This window comes from Pseudorasbora parva, chromosome 18 (assembly GCF_024679245.1).
Source record: "Pseudorasbora parva isolate DD20220531a chromosome 18, ASM2467924v1, whole genome shotgun sequence".
NCBI classification, from domain to species: Eukaryota; Metazoa; Chordata; class Actinopteri; order Cypriniformes; family Gobionidae; genus Pseudorasbora; species Pseudorasbora parva.
The window spans coordinates 1,468,059-1,485,653 of record NC_090189.1 but is presented as its reverse complement, the minus strand read 5'-3'; the positions used below and the strand labels follow the sequence as shown (position 1 = coordinate 1,485,653).

The 17,595-nt window shown below is 43.7% G+C and overlaps 1 protein-coding gene across 1 annotated transcript; it reads left to right on the top strand.

Moving 5' to 3' along the window:
* Window positions 1-1,384: 1,384 nt before the first annotated feature.
* On the top strand, window positions 1,385-13,219 carry LOC137046900 (vitelline membrane outer layer protein 1 homolog). Its single transcript, XM_067424356.1, has 5 exons — window positions 1,385-1,714; window positions 2,114-2,220; window positions 2,345-2,458; window positions 12,222-12,414; window positions 12,811-13,219. Exons 1-4 carry the CDS (start codon window positions 1,511-1,513, stop codon window positions 12,400-12,402), a joined length of 606 nt encoding a protein of 201 aa, XP_067280457.1. The 5' UTR covers window positions 1,385-1,510; the 3' UTR covers window positions 12,403-12,414; window positions 12,811-13,219.
* Window positions 13,220-17,595: the final 4,376 nt, after the last annotated feature.

Here is a 17,595-nt window from a genome sequence, read left to right as displayed (position 1 = left end):
CTATGCATTATTCCCTTATATTCTCCATTGCAGCTCCTCTTTCCCCAGTCTGTCAGTAATGCTCTGTTTAGCTCCTGCCTCTATGAAGCCCCTCTTTCGGATATTTAACGTGGCCATTGTTAATATTTTTCTCTTTCTTATGCTGCGTTCACACCACACGCGAATGACGCCAATAAATCGCGCTATTCGCGCGAAGTTCGACGCGTGGACATTTTGAATCCATTCGCTTCATTCGCCCGTCAAATTCGCTTCATTCGCGTGTGACATTCACTACACAACAGACGCGAATTCGCGTCATGGGAGGGGTTTCTGCCAGTCCTTTTGACTGGGTCACTTGACTTCTTTTCTGTAAAAAATACTACTGTTAATGTGTGACAAAACGTAGTTTGAAGACTTTTTCAGGCGATAATATTGTTGTTTAATGCTCAAATCTGTGTTTTTTTTATACAAAAAGTGCTCATTCGCGTGTGACATTCACTACACAACAGACACGAATTCGCGTTATGGGAGGGGGTTCTGCCAGGCAGCGGCAGTCGGCAGAAAGACTATCCGAGTTAAGGCTGCTCTCACCGGGGTTGATGAGTGCTGAGCTCCGCTGATCGCCTGGGTCTCACACCTCCGAAAACACCAGATCAAATTTTCAAATAGGAGCTCTCTTAATAAATAAATCACATATATGAGCTTTAAACAAGTACATTCTCGCCTGAAAAACTATTAAAAGTACATTTTGTGACACAATACAGTAGTATTATTAAATTACTCTGGCCTCGGGGTTCCCCTATGGGTTTCCCATCCGTCACTTCACCACGTGACAGCAGTAAGCAGGCTCCTCATTGGTAAACGCGGCGCGAATATCCGCCAAAGTTCAGATTTTTCAACTTGAGCGATTCGCGTGTTTCGCGCGGTTCGCGCGAATCACGCGTTCAAAACGCTCAATTCGCGTGATCATTGCCGCTTCATTCGCGCGAATCGCGCCATTCGCGCCGCCTCATTCGCGCGAGTCGCGCCGCAGAATGCCTATTCGCGTCTCTGCATTGACTTAACATGTAAATCACTTGCGCGAATCGCGTCATTCGCGTGCGGTGTGAACGCAGCATTAGGCTCCACTATTACTCTTTTGTGAGTCTGGCCTTGTGTAATGTATTTTTGTTGTTATCTGCACATCATGGACACACCTAGACAAAATGAGACTTTTGGGGTTGTACACACTTATACACTCGCACGCAAACAGGAACTCAAGACATCAACAATCATCTGACCTCTCTTGTTATTATTTCCTAATATGGTAGGGGTTGATCTTTGAGTGCTGTGATTGCATGGCCAATCTTGGCTTAATCTTGTTTATAAATTCGAGGCTTCTTCCTTAATAAACTTGAGAGTGTAGAGGTACTGCACTGTCTCTGCCTGATCATTCTCACATCACAGCCGGCCGTTTCCAACTGATCTCTGATCACTTTAAGGCTCCAGATAATCTGAAGATTCATCTATCAATCAGGCCAGAGCTTTAGCAATGAGTCACTTCTTTTTCATCGTGATTTCACTGCTAGCCATTATTGGGCAGCATGTGAGCGCTCAGACCGTAGAGAGACGTAAGCGGAGCTCATCCAGAGAAGTCAGATCAGTGATGTTTGTGACCAATGGAGGGCCCTGGGGGACCTGGAGGGCTATAGATGTGTGTCCCTATGGAACGTACGCCGCAGGGTTTAGCCTGAGGGTAAGTTTTTATAATTTCTAAAATTATAATTTAACTGTATTCATCTGTATTCTTATGTTGACTGTTAGAGTCTAGTGTTAAGTGTAAGCTCCAAGGGTCAAAGAGTAACGACATTTCAAGTCTCTGTATGTATGTACTGTACATGTGGTAGAATTGACAATAAAGCTGACTTTGACTTTTGACTTTTGAATTTGAGCATTGACAATTTTGCTAATATGGGACTGTTTTAGTGCTAAAACGGTTCAAAACTGTGGAGTTGCTGTTAGTCATTTAATTATCTCCAGGAAACTGCGCCTACTTTGTCTGTAAAACTAAAGAGCATGAAGATAAATGTTACTATGGGTTGAGTTTGAGTTAACTCTTTCTAATGGAAGATTGTCTCAATGTTGTTGTTTTAAGGTGGAAAATCCTATTAATGGTGATGATACAGCACTCAATGGGATTCGTCTTTACTGTGCCGATTGGTCCAGAGGATTTGTATCCTCAATTGAGTCCGACACAGGATAGTAATGGACTTGATATCTTGGTTCTTGCATGAACTGTTTAAGCTAGAGAATTACTGTAAATTGAGGATTTTTTTGAAAATAATAATTGATTTGATTGAGAAAACTCTTTGTGTCTTTTCTTCAGCTGGGGTGATTGGACAGATGTCAAATGGTGTTTTAATGGATATTTGAAAGCTTTTCAGCTGAGAGTCGAATCTCGCAAAGGAAAGGGAGATGACACGGCCGCAAACAACATCAGGTGAGCTTTTTCCTGCTTCCTGCTTCGCTACTGTTCGGACGCTCTTGCTTACTGCTCCGCACTTTGCTCTATCACTTCTATATTTTATCTCATAACTTCAGCAAAGCAACTTCAGCAAATCAACACAGCGCTCAAACAACAAAGCTTGACTTTAAAGATAAAACTTGAAACTGGAGACTGGATTACTACAAAAAAGCGAACACTTCATCCGACCGCCTCTCCCTGCCATCAGCTTACATTCCGGAAGGGAAAACACAGCTGCCTACTATCGAAAGGATAAGAAAATGCCTCTTTTAGTTCAAGAATCTACTTGCTGCACAAACTGCCACAGACTTTCACAACGGATTGCAGTTCTTGAAACAAAGTTATTTGCGGAACCATCAAACCGGACGAATTACACAGCAGAGCTTCATCACGAACGTCCTCTGCACACAGCTGGTGAGTCCCATACATTTAGTGCTACTCAACAAATAGAGAAACAAGAAACTGATCGACACACTAATCGATGGCACAAACAGGGGGCAAGACCCAAACGCACAAGGATTGCAAACACTAGTTTCCGACCACCATCGATACATCTTGAAAACAGATTTGAAGTATTAATGAATGAGGGTGATGAATCCCAAAACGTGATGAATATGAACGAACACAGATTAAATCAGTCCGCAGCTAACACTAATGCTAACAGGCGCTCAAGGTCGAGCAGACAGCGTCGGTCAGCTCAGAGCGCAGCCGAGCCCAGGACTCTGATAGTGGGTGACTCTACAGTCAGAAACATTAGCAGCAGAGATACAACTACATGCTGCCTTCCACAACCATTTCTGATGTAAACAGGGAAATTGAGAACATTCTGATGAAACATAAGACTGCAAATCGACTTATCATTCATGTGGGGAAGAACGATATTCAGAGAGAGCAGTCAGAACTCATTTAAAGGGATTTCAATGAACTTTTTGAAACACTTAGCAAACTGAAAGTTCAGTCCATTAGTGGACCACTGCCAGCAAGAGGAACAAATCGATTCTCACTTAATACATGGCTGCAAAAAACCTGCATGATGAAGGGAGTGAATTTCATCGACAACTTTAATCTCTTCTGGAGTCAGAGACAATTGTTTACATCAAATGGCCACCACCCAAACAAACTTGGTGCAAGAGAGTTAAAGGACAATATTTATTTTTCCCTTCATCATCCTTCAGCGGTGTGTTTTAACCCACTCAACCTGATACAGAGTATGGATGACCACAGGACTTCTTTTCAGCAGCTGAATGGACATGTGGCTGACACATCCCACAAGGACAATGATAAGACCACGCCGTCACAACAAGAATTGCTCACGGACACACTCCCAGCTGAGCCCTGCCCACAGAGCTCACCACAGACTGACTGTGAAGGATTAGAACTGCTCCAAGATTCAGCACCCAAGGATGATTTTCTGGAAAATGGACAGGGAAGCCAGGACAACATATTTCAGCTTCCGATAACACCAGAGCAACAGCACCTCTCACCGGACATGTCATTCCTCTCTCCAGCATCCCCGCATCTGGGCTTCTCAGAGAAAATGGAGGACTTGGTTCATGCTGGAATCAGACTATCACACTCGATCGCTGTGAGCCCCCAAATATTGTCGAGCCCCACAACCACCAAAGCCTGTGGGCCCAGCTTGCCCTCGCTCTCCTCCTGTGAGATTTCTTCGGTCACAACGCCAGGGCCCACACCCTCCTCCATCTGTTGTGGGTGAACCAAAAACATCTGATTCCAGCTCTCAGTGATGTGTTTTGGGTCCCCGCTATGATAACAGTACCTTTATCAAATGTTTACAAAACAAGGAGGAACCCAGTGTGCCTGCCTCTTTCTCTATCTCTGTTCTGTTACGTGAAAGAACGTCTAAGGCTTTGTCAGGCCGTTTAACAAACCAATATAATCTGCTGCCTGTTACCTGTCAAAATAGAATTAATGTGGAGGAAAAAATGTATACTGTTAAGTAGGGCTGGGCGATAAAACGATAACGATAATTATCACGATATAATTTTCCTCGATAAAACGGTAACAACAGGTCGATAAATTCTCGATATAATGCTTGCGCTATGCGTAATGCTGCGCATGCGTATTGCAGACCGGGCGTCTGCGTGCTGCACGCGGTAATGTTTACAGTCTGTGGCTGACAGGCTTGGAGGATCGGAGATAAGTGGAGCGATAAAAATGAGCAATAGTGAAGAAAATGCAGTGCTCATGGCCAGCTCGGAGGACACAGATATCGCTGACAAGTTAGTTCGCTCAACTTCAGTGGTTTGGAGATATTTTAGCAATCCCATCCAACATAAAACAGAGCGACGTGCGTGGACTGCTTATCATAGGTTCACGTTCACCACACGGAATTTAATTATTAAATGATCGTGTTTCTTCAAAGTCCTTCCATTTAACATTGAGCCCAACACAGCAGTGAATCAACATTAACTACATTCACACACCGGCTTATTACCTTGTTAGCTGTAGTGGGTGACTTATTTACAACAGGCTAACGTTACCAAACTATAATCACTAAAACATCGGACTTGTACATCGCTATCATAATTGTTTGTCTTTGGTGATGTATTAATGACTCCGCATCGCCTGTATCAAAAGAGAAATAATGTCATCTGGTGTTTAAAATTAATAAAATAGACTAGACAGCCCTTACTGGAGATCCACAAATACTGAACTTTTCTCTCTCCCGACCAGCCCACTGTCGGTGAGGTGTGTTTGTGTGTGTGTGTCGGTGAGATGCACGGTGGACCAATCCACTGTGAGGCAAGAGAAGGGGCCTCAAAATGTTTCTCAAAACGCTTTTTTTGTTTTTTGACCGTTTGCGTTTTTAGTGTTTTACTTACACAATTAAATATATATAATGCAATATTGAGCGTTTTTGTTCTATTTCAGCTGCGAAAATCGTTCACAGCAGAACCGCAACGCGTCTCACAGCAACGTGTGTAAATGAACGATTCATTGTTTGAATGAATCGTTTGAATGAACGACTCAATGACTCGCTCATTAAGACGGCCACCTGCTGCCACCTACGGGTGGTTTAATTTGATCTTTAAACATACTTTCCAACATGTCTTATTGTCTATTCAAAACTACAAAACATTATTTAATGCTGTTATAATTTTTCAGTGTAAATTATTTAATTTGATTGGTAACAGCCCTTATAGTGTTTTATTTTAATTTAATGTATTGATCAAAATCACAAATATAAAATGAAACATGAAGCTTAGCCTATATTTAATAAGATTAAGGGAAAATGCCCTTTATATAAGGTGAAAATATCACAAATTTCAAATGATTCAATAAAAATAAAAACCACAAATAGCAGATTTAAATATGTCAAAGCTGATTGAACACTGGTGAGAATATTGCTTCAGAATAAATTATATTTACAACACACAAACACGCACACACACACACACTTTTCCGGACAAGCTAATTTTTTACTTGGACAAGCTTGAACGATTTACTTGTTCGAAGGACAAGCACATGAACATGCTTCATTTCAAGCCCTGTATAATGATATATTATTGATATATAGTGTTGAGTAAAAAAATGCTGACCACAGTTAAGATTTTAATAAATAAATCTACCTCAGTTTAAATAAATTGTTCACTTGTTTGGGAAGTGTTTGTCATGTTTTGACAATAAAGGATAGTTTAAATCACAGTTAACTGTCTGTTTTCACTCAGGAGCAAAAATATGCCTTTAAACTTTAAAGAAATAAACATTTTACATTTATCGTGATATTTATCGATATCGACTGATATGCTAAATTATATCGTGATAATTTTTTTGGGCCATATCGCCCAGCCCTACTGTTAAGTTAGCGCTTTTAAACATCCGTTCACTTAAGTACAAATCATTTCTAGTCAATGACTTAATAACCACTAACAACCTAGATTTTTTGCTTCTAAATGAAACGTGGTTAGAAGAAAACTGTAGTGCAACAGTCCTAAATGAAGCAGCCCCTCCTAACTTTACTTTTATGAGTGTTTGCAGAGCAGTTAGGAGAGGTGGAGGTGTTGCTGCTCTTTTTAAAGATTTCTATCAATGTAAGCAAGTATCATTTGGTGACTATTTGTCTCTAGAATATCTGGGTATTGTGTTAAAAGGTTTTCCACGCATCCTGCTTATCATTGTTTACAGGCCTCCGAAATACTCTGCAGGCTTTATTGAGGAATTTACAGAACTGTTATCAATAATTTCCTCAGAGCTTGACTGTTTTGCTATTGCTGGGGATTTTAACATTCACATAGACAATATTGAATCCAGTACAACAAAAGAGCTCATGACTGTTCTTAACACTTTTGATTTGACACAGCATGTAAATGGACCCACACACAATCGTGGACACACCCTAGATTTACTTATCAGTAAGGGTCTAAACATTTCATCAATTGTTATTAAGGATGTGGCACTGTCTGATCATTTCTGTATTTTCTTTGACATATCAATCTCTCCTGCCATTGAAGCTAGATCTGTCTCTGTCAAATAGAGATGCTTATATGAGAACACTCATGTGCTGTTTATGAAGGCTTTATCTCTAACACCAAGCATATCTGCAGACTGTTCTCCTTGACTCATTTAACTCAAAAGTAAAGAGTGTAATTGATGATATTGCTCCTCTAAAAGTCAGGAAAAAGAGTACCAAACAAAAAGCACCTTGGAGAAACTCAACAGCAATACAAATAATGAAAAGACAATGCAGAAAATCTGAACGCATGTGGCGGAAGACAAAACTTGTAGTCCATTATAACATCTATAAAGACACCCTTCATGCTTTCAATGTTGAACTAGGCAAAGCTAGACAGACCTTCTTCTCAAATATTATAAACAGAAACATAAACAACATGCGCACTCTTTTTGCTACTGTCGAGAGACTAACAAACCCCCTGAGTCACACTCCTAGTGAAATGCTCTCAGACAGTAAATGCAGTGAGTTTGCTTCCTACTTCTCAGAGAAAATCAATAATATCAGAAAGGCGATCAGCACATCCTCTAGTTGCTCTGGGGTCAGTCAGATCAGACCAGACCCTCGGAAAATTACCATGTCAGATTTCGAAGCTATTGACTGCAAAATTTTAGAAGACACAGTACAGCTTCTTAAAACATCAACCTGTGCCCTTGACACACTCCCCAATTCTTTTTTCAAAAGTGTGTTTAACTGTTTAGAAGCAGATCTCCTAGAAGTGGTGAACTCCTCACTTCTCTATGGGACTTTTCCAAACTCCCTTAAAATTGCAATAGTTAAGCGTCTTCTGAAAAACAGCAATCTGGATAACTCCATATTGAGCAACTACAGACCAATCTCAAATCTCCCCTTCATAGGCAAAATCATTGAAAAAGTTGTTCCCTTTCGAAAGGGAACTCGAGCTGCGTCAGCTGACGCTACGGGGAACGCCTCCAGCGTGACCGGTGTCTGAACTACTATCAAATCATGGCAATCCTACTGACCGGCGACAGCCTATGATGTCATCAAGGTGTGACCAGGAAGTATATAAGGGCGCCTTGCCAACATGACACTAGCTTTTTTGTCTTCAGGGACTGTTTTTGTCTGAATGCTTCAAGTCAAGGTAATCCGAATTAATTTGATTTCTGCCTGGGATTAAGAGCATGCACAGGCAAGCTCTTATGGAGTTGTTTGTTTGTGTGCAACGGGAGCGTTTGTTAAACACAGTATGAGATCGCTCCGCTCTCGTCTAACTTTCTTCCTGAGGGAAGAGGATGTTTGCATCTGAGACTAAGTGACATAGTCCCACTCACGCCGAGGCTGAGCGCGGACGCACGTCATGTTTCCTCGGATGGGGCTTGCCGATCGTCTCAAGAGGGCATTCTCTCTGGCGATCTGGAGGCTGACGAGATCTATGAGAAATGCTCTTAGGGATGGCTGGGAAGAAGATAAACTAGTTAGCAGCCATCCTGAACGTGTATGCGGAGCCGACGAATGTTATGTACGCTCTGCAAGGGCTGCGGCTGCCAAGAGTGTGGGTGCGTTAGAGGAGAGATCACTCGTATTAGACTTACGATCGATTAAAAAAAAAAAAAAAAAACTCTGAGCTTTGAGCTTTTCATCTCCTTACTGAGATCGGGAGGGCATGGAAGAACCCATGTCCAGTTTCAACACTGAAAGCTCCAACCCTGCCATCTAAGCTTTTTTAACGATACATTTCTTAGATGGCAGGGCATACACGGCAGCAGGTCAGCCCGGTGCTACTTTATACACAATGTCGGTGCTACAAGTATACTGGGAAGGTCTGCTGAGGGATCTCATTCAGGGAATAAAATAAAATAAAATAAAATAAATAAAAAACCCTGATGCGGGATTTGCCATTTGATAAGCACCGTCTGTCACCAAGCCTCTAACAGGGAGCTGCCATTTGGCAATAGGCCTCTCCAGGCCGCCCTAAACACTCAACTGTACGTGAGGCATCAAACAGACCTCCTCGGAGGCGAGCGCCGGGAACAAAAAACAGTAACTTCCGACAGTTTGCACATCTGGCTCGCAGGTAGCGGCCTCTCCAGGCCGTCCTGAGGGTCAGCCCCCGAATTCGGATGCTCGTTTAGCCGGTGTAATGTGCTGTCAGGTGGTAGGCCCCTCTGGGCCTCCCTGGGAAGGGATTCCCGGATCCGGTCTCGGTGACAAGCTAGCCATCAGCAGGCCTTGCTGCCAGGTAGTAGGCCCTCGCCAGGCCTTCCTGAGGGCGAACTCCACGGTTTGGACACTCGCGCAGCTAGCATGGGTGGCTTCTGGTGTTGATGGCCTCATAGGCCTCCCTGAGGGGACCAGTAAAGCCACCTCCCTGTGGCCTTTAACAGCTAGCCTCAACGGTGCCAGGTAGAGGCTCCTTCAGGCCTCCCTGGGGGGGAACGAGTCCCTTGAACAGGAACACATAACTGGTTTTATGCTGACAGCTAGTGGTTGCCCGCTGTCGGGTCCCGGCCTTAGCCGGCAATACCCGAGGGCGGGCTCATGCCCTAGCACGACGAGACGCTGTTTCTGCTGCGCGGTCCCTTCAGGACAGGGACCGGCCAGCCTACAGCATGGTTTACCTACCAGGCAGGCTTAAGAGCTCCCCTCACTGAGGGTCGTCTGCGAGCTTACAGCCGCCTGAGCCTGATCAGACGGGCAGGCCCCCCTCGGGGCCTCCCGGTTAGATCAGACCATAGGCCTTTCCGGCCTCCTGAGCACCCCTGTAATATATATGTTCAGTAGATCCTAGGATAGAGCAGAAGAGACTCCCCTCGCTGGCAAGGGTAAGAAGCACTAAGCTGAGTACTGCTCTCCAGGATTCCCGTCTCCGAGTTCCGGTCTGAGGAGGACATTGCCAGTTTGCAGTCCCTCAGTCTGGATGCTCATGAGTAAGAGCGATGTCCGGAGGCTCTGTTTTTACAGACAGGGTTGGCCAAGCTGGGGAGTCCCACAGAAGTGATGCCAGGTGAGGCCTCCCTGGTGGTGTTCGGTGAAGGTTTTCCCGAATAGTGACCGGCTGAGGCGCCCTCGGGCCCCCTAGCCACATTCCCTTAAAGGGACTCCTTCTGATGAAGTAGTTGGTCCAGGCCTTTGAGCAGCCGAGTATAAGAGACCTCAGATAAAAACTTAATAAGGTCCTCTCTTAGGCATATAGCTTGGGCTATGACCGTAGGGAATGCTGTCACTGACAGCCTAGTGTGACCAGGGGGGTGAGTGGTTCAGACTTCCCTTTTCGAACTCTTGTTTAGGCAGTTGTCACTGCCAGTAAGGGGCGTGCACTACCCTCAGCATGGCGGCGTGGGTATATCGTTCCCCGTAGTGTCAGCTGACGCAGCTCGAGGTTCCTTTTGAAAGGGAATGTCCCCGGTTACGACTGTAACCTTAGTTCCCTGAAAACAGGGAACAAGACGCTGCGTCAGTTTGCCATGCTTCAAGGCCTGCCTGCCAAACAGTCCCTTCAGACGAAAAAGCTAGTGTCATGTTGGCAAGGCGCCCTTATATACTTCCTGGTCGCACCTTGATGACATCATAGGCTGTTGCCGGTCAGTAGGTTTTGTTGTACTGGTAGGTTTAGATTTTACAGTCAGACCTGAGTTTCAGTAGTCATGTCAAAGCAATAACTAAATCAGCATACTATCATCTGAAAAATATTGCAAGAATTAGATGTTTTGTCTCCAGGCAAGACTTAGAGAAACTGGTTCACGCTTTCATCACCAGTAGGGTGGACTATTGTAATGGCCTTCTCACCGGCCTTCCCAAAAAGACCATTAGACAGCTGCAGCTCATACAGAACGCTGAGCAGAAGCAGAAAATATGACCATATCACACCAGTCCTCAGGTCTTTACACTGGCTTCCAGTTACATCTAGGATCGATTTTAAAGTACTACTGCTTGTTTATAAATCACTCAATGAGCTAGGACCTCAATACAAAATACAAACCCAACAGATCACTCAGATCAGCAGGATCAAGTCAGTTAGAAATAACAAGAGTTCACTCAAAGCAAGGAGAGTCTGCTTTTAGCTATTATGCCAGCTGTAGTTGGAACCGGCTTCCTGAACAGATCAGATGTGCTCCAACAGTAGCCACATTCAAATCCAGACTCAAAACACATCTGTTCAGCTGAGCATTTACTGAATGAGCTCTGAGCCACTGTACGTCCGACTGATTGCACCCTATCTTATCTCTTTATTCTTTTTATAATTGGTTTAGTTTACCTTTGTTCTTATCTCTGGTTATTGTTTATTTTATATGTTCATTTGAGTTAAATATGATGAGTGAAAACTGGGTTTGATGGAAATAGTAAGTTTGACAATAAGGTTTGAGTATGTGTAAATCTGTGGAGGGTATGATGAGTGAGAATGGGTTTAACGAGAAGGTTCCTGAGTAAAAATCAGGGAATAGTGATTAAAATGGAGGTTATGAACGTGTTTGAGAAAGAAATGAAGGAGAGGTGTTCTAATAAAGATGGTACATGTATGTAGGCTGTAAACTGAAGAATGTTTTATTTTTATATCAGACCATTATTGTGGATCTGACCATTTTATTTTATATTTAGTTGAATAACTTTGATCATAATGTTAGTGTCCCCAACTGAGCAAGCCAAGCCAAAGGCGACCAAAGGAACCGAAACTCCATCAGGGCATGATGGAGAAAAATAAACCTTAGAGAAACCAGACTCAGTTCTCCTCTGGCCTATTAACACACAGTGGAGGATTATTATTCTGGACACCGCACAGCTCAGAAATCATATTAGAGCGGAGTATTCGAAAGTTCGGGGTATCACGCAAGAGACGGGTTTATTGAGGATCGTGCGTCGATTAGACAAGAATATGAATATTTGAAGGATCAGAGTCGTCGTGCCGGAGACAGGTTTATTGAGGATGACGTGTCGAGTAAACAATTATTGAATATGAATATTCGAAAGATTAGAGTCGTCAAGCGGTTCAGTATATCTACACTCTAAAAAAATGTAGGTCTCCAATTTAAAATGTTCTAGTGACCGATCACATCTACATTTTTCAGTGGGCCAAATTGAATTTCTTTGAACTAAATTCCATCAATTTCAATCCGGCCAACTAAAAAAAAAATGATTTGATCAGTCACTAGAAAATTTAAAATAGACTTTTTGTTGTTTTTTACAGTGTATCAGTCGTGCTGCGGTTCGTGGATGTGATTAGGCTGCAGGCGATCACTTGGCTGACATTTTGTCCAACACCACAATTAGATGTTGTATTATATTATTGCATCTGAATTTTCTCCACAGGTTCTGGTGCAGTGATGGTTCTTGGCTGGAGGGTGACGGCACATCGTGGGGTGATTGGGGCGACTGGAGCCAAACGTGTTGGGGAAAAGGAATCTGTGGCCTCAGCACACGCATAGAAGAGAAACAGGGAAAAGGAGATGACACCGCTCTCAATGACGTTCACATGTACTGCTGTGATTAAAGGACAACTCCGGTGAGAAATGACCCTCGGGGTAATTAACAGATGGTTAGCGAGTAGATCGTTCTCTGGGATGCGTTTTCATGAAATCGAATGTAAAGAGTTTTATCTTTTAAAAAAAAGAGTAGCTTATAATACTAGTCTATGGGGCACAGAGTAGTGAAATTAAATCGCTAGTTAATACCACTAACAAGGCTCAAAATAGCCTCACACTAACACGGCAGCATAATGAGGGTCCCTACATGCAAACCGAAGCACTGAGAACTTTGTAAGAGTACAAACAGTTTAATAAGAAGATACTTTATAAAGACAGTACATTACGCGTTTACAGACGGCAGCCATCTTGGAGAACAGTCTCGACGAGTCGAGCCACGAACGCTGCAGATCCACTAAATCTGTTTTCTCTTTCAGGTGTATGAGGACGACAACAAGAACAGCAAGAAGATCAAATAAATTGTAATAATTGATCATTATACTATAAGATAATCATGAACCATGTCATATAACAGTAAATCTGTTAAATCTGTAAATGCACAATCAGCTGCTCATTATCACAAAACAAAGCTTAACCAGGTGATCAGGTCATTTACTGTACATCCTGCCTATTATTAGAGATGAAATTATGTTATTCAATCCATCAATCATCTTATTTATATCACGCTTTTACAATGACGATTGTTTCAAAGCAGCTTCACAGTGTTAAACAGGACAATATTGCAACATAATTGGCTAATTTTGTTATTCTTCTAAAGACTATTGAACTTCTGCTGTCAGTCAAAACTGGTGCCAAATATCAGCATTAAAGTCTTTCTAAAACATGTCTTGTTGTAGTTTCATTGTTTCACACAACACTTGTGCAGTACACCTAGTACTAGTAATCAAATCATAACAATAGTCTCTACAATTAATATTTAAATGAATTCTGTAAACACACACACACACACACACACACCTGATTGACATCAGCAGCTCCTCATTAGTGACTTTAACAGATGAAGAACAGCTCAACACTGAACTCTGTTCAATCTCTCTCTCTCTCTCTCTGCTGACCTCTTGAGGAAGAAAATGGGCACGAATGGCCTTTTGCAGAAATGACTGCTTCAGTGCGGCGTGGCGTGGAGGCGATCAGCCTGTGGCGCTGCTGAGGTGTTCTGGAGGCCCAGGATGCTTCGATAGCGGCCGCAAGCTCATCCAGAGTGTCGGGTCTCGCGTCTCTCAACTTTCTCTTCACAATATCCCACAGATTCTCTATGGGGTTCAGGTCAGGAGAGTTGAGCACAGTAATACCATGGTCAGTAAACCATTTACCAGTGGTTTTGGCACTGTGAGCAGGTGCCAGGTCATGCTGAAAAACCAAATCTTCATCTCCATAAAGCTTTTCAGCAGATGGAAGCATGAAGTGCTCCAAAATCTCCTGATAGCGAGCTGCATTGACCCTGCCCTTGATAAAACACAGTGGACCAACACCAGCAGCTGACATGGCACCCCAGACCATCACTGACTGTGGGGACTTGACACTGGACTTCAGGCATTTGGGCATTTCCTTCTCCCCAGTCTTCCTCCAGACTCTGGCACCTTGATTTCCCAATGACATGCAAAATTTGCTTTCATCCGAAAAAAGTACTTTGGACCACTGAGCAACAGTCCAGTGCTGCTTCTCTGTAGCCCAAAGTGTCTTGAGCTGGGGAATGCGGCACCTGTAGCCCATTTCCTGCTCACGCCTGTGCACGGTGGCTCTGGATGTTTCTCCTCCAGACTCAGTCCACTGCTTCCGCAGGTCCCCCAAGGTCTGGAATCGGTCCTTCTCCACAATCTTCCTCAGGGTCCGCTCACCTCTTCTCGATGTGCAGCGTTTTTTGCCACACTTTTTCCTTCCCACAGACTTCCCACTGAGGTGCCTTGATACAGCACTCTGGGAACAGCCTATTCGTTCAGAAATGTCTTTCTGTGTCTTCCCCTCTCGCTTGAGGGTGTCAATGATGGCCTTCTGGACAGCAGTCAGGTCGGCAATCTGACCCATGATTGCAGTTTTGAGTAATGAACCAGGCTGGGAGTTTATAAAAGCCTCAGGAATCTTTTGCAGGTGTTTAGAGTTAATTAGTTGATTCAGATGATTAGGTTAATAGCTCGTTTAGAGAACCGTTTCATGATATGCTAATTTTTTGAGACAGGAATTTTGGGTTTTCATGAGCTGTGTGCCAAAATCATCAGTATTAAAACAATAAAAGACCTGAAATATTTCAGTTGGTGTGCAATGAATAAAACATATATGAAAGTTACATTTTTATCATTACATTATGGAAAATAATGAACTTTATCACAATATGCAATTTTTTTAGAAGGACCTGTATATATATATATATATATATATATATATATATATATATATATATATATATATATATATATATATATATATATATATATATATATATATATATATATATATATATATATCACAATTAGTGACAGAATAAAATGTATTGTTTTTGGTCAATTTTGACAGCTGTTTAGGGGATTATTTTATGAGGCCAAACTCTTTCTACTTTGCTGTAGGCCTATACCTAAAGGCTGAATACGTTAAAGCCTACCTAATCACTTTAGCCTGACGGATGAACAGATCAAATTAAAACCTTAAAGTGAATAAATAGGATATCTTGTAAGATACTGCATGATCCAAATATAGTATTATTTGATACATTTTTAAAGTTTTCATTACATTTTGGGCACGAAATCCACGCTGAATCCACCCTTCTGATGAGATCAGTTTAATCCATATTTTCGGGATCAAAGTGATCCAAATCCTACAAAAAAGTTCTGAAAAACCCAAACTAAAGGTTTGATCCAGATCAAAACCAAGAATAGATTACGTGATCTAATCCGATTATGTAATCCATTTTTTATTTTGAAAAACACATTTTCAAGTTTTGATCCAAAATCCTAGTGGATTACTTTTAAAAAACCGTGCCCAGAAGGGTGGATGCAGCGTGGATTTCATGCCCAAAATGTAATGAAAACTTAAAAAATGCGCCTAAGCGACCTCCCAAGCCTGTTGGCTCGTCTACTTCGGTGGCGCAGTGCTACGGGGTAAGCTGCCGCCCTGATGCGTATGCACGAGGACAGAGCTGATCCAGGGCTTACGAGCTACGTGCCGCCACTGATCCCGCCCCCCTTGAGTGAGCCCGCTTCCTCAACTCGCCCATATCCCAGGCTGGCCTTTCCGGCAGCACGGTCAAGGACTGGGCCCATCAGTTCTTGGCCATCCCCAGAGGCAGACTGAGGCCATCAAACACATACTGCCACGGCGGCCCGCTGCTGCACCTAAAGCGCCCCCAGCACAGTTGCCTCAGCCTCCTCGCCGCCGAGGCCGACCTGAACAAAGCAGGCTAAGCGGCGCTCCTCACGTGGACAGCTCAGGGATAGGCATTTCTTTTCAGGGGACGGTGGCAGGGCCGCTTCTTCCCCCGGTGGAGGGCTGGGGAAGAATCTTTGTTGAGCTGCTGGCCCACGGGTCAGCAGCAACCTATGTAAGAAGAACTGATAACCCATCCCTGAGCACCCAGAGACCGGTGACGGCAGTGTGCGCCACCCCCGGGGTACGCCGCTCTCGTCCCTCTCTGTCGCCAGCCTCCTCTCAGAGCAGACCCCAGTGGAACGCGAGTCCTTCCCTGGTCTCCTCCGTTATGCCACCCACGTCCGGGCCGGTAACACTGCTTCGCTGCCTCACCGCGGGTACGCCGGTGCTCCGTTGACCCCGTTGGTGCACTTCCTGGGAGCCTGGCTTCAGCTTCCGGAACTGTCCCGCTGGGTCGCACGGACCATCAGGTTCGGCTACGTGATTCAGTTCGCGCAGGCTCCTCCTGTGAGGCAGATCCACCTCCCGTTACACGGCGTGCCCGATTGATGCTGGCAAGCTTGGACTTTCCCCGTCTTCTGATGTCATTGTAGCGCTTGCGGCACTGGTGCGACGTCCTGGGGATGCCAGCTGATGAAACAATTGTGGCTATTTCCTCCCACGCCTGTTTAACCGACGCTATTTTGGGTGGGTTTCTCCCATCCCCATACAACACAACTTCTCTGTCCTTCACTGCTCTACAAGAACATCAGTCTCCTCGGCTGTGAACCGCTCCTGGCGTGCGTCTGGTAAATACGCCATAATAATAGCAACCCATAATGGAACTTGCGCACCTGCTTTTAAAGGGAATGAAACACCTGGGTGTGAACATCTCCGAGGACCTGACCTGGACTGCACATACCCAGTCTCAGGTGAAAAAGGCCAGGCAAAGACTGTACCACCTGCGCCAGCTGAGGAAATTCCGGGTCTCACCAGCTATCCTGAAAACTTTCTATTCAGGGGCGATAGAAAGTTTACTGACTCAGTGCATCACAGCGTGGTATGGTAACAGCACCAGTCACGACCTCAAAGCCCTGCAAAGAGTGGTGCGCTTGTCCGAGCGCATCTCAGGGTCAGCTCTCCCGTCTCTGCAGGACATCTACATCAAACGATGCAGAGGCAGAGCTACAAAAATCATCAAGGACATTAATCACCCGGCCAACCCCCACTTCACCCGGCTGCCTTCTGGTAAGCGCTTCCGTAGCCTGATGGCCAAAACTGAGAGACTCAGGAGGAGTTTCTTCCCACAGGCCATCAGACTCCTGAACGCTGTCACTTAACTACATGTGACTTCACCTCACTCAGTATTAACAAACTCACATACTGATATTGCACTGCACTTTATTCTTGTGTTCATGTAACTACTCATTATAATGCTGTTTGCACATTACACTCCTGCACTTCTGTTATCCACGTATTTATTTTTATAGTCTCCAGTTCACTTTATCTCTCTTATTTTATTCCACATCTCTTATTTCTTTTACTTGATTTATTCATAATTCTACATATGTATATATATCGCACCTTATCCTATCCCTATTTTATAATTTATTGTGCTTTTTTTGTTAATTGTTATTTGCTGTCCATGGAGCAGACCTGTTTACATTTCACTGCCGGTTGTATTCTGTATAACTGTGTATATGACAAACAAAACTCTTGAACTTGAACTTGAATGTTGGATGACGCTCTGATTGGTTTATTCACGTTATGCCCAAACCACACTTATGAATAATGAAGCTACTTCAGACCAACCCATTTTAGATTTGAAGAGCCATTTATCCCGCCGGGAAAATAGCAACAGC

Coding starts and splice junctions, on each gene's coding strand:
- LOC137046900 (XM_067424356.1), top strand. CDS start 1,511: ATGAGTCACTTCTTTTTCATCGTGATTTCACTGCTAGCCATTATTGGG. Junction 2,221..2,344: donor ATTGAGTCCGACACAGGATA/GTAATGGACTTG, acceptor TCTTTTCTTCAG/CTGGGGTGATTGGACAGATG. Junction 2,459..12,221: donor ACGGCCGCAAACAACATCAG/GTGAGCTTTTTC, acceptor TTTTCTCCACAG/GTTCTGGTGCAGTGATGGTT.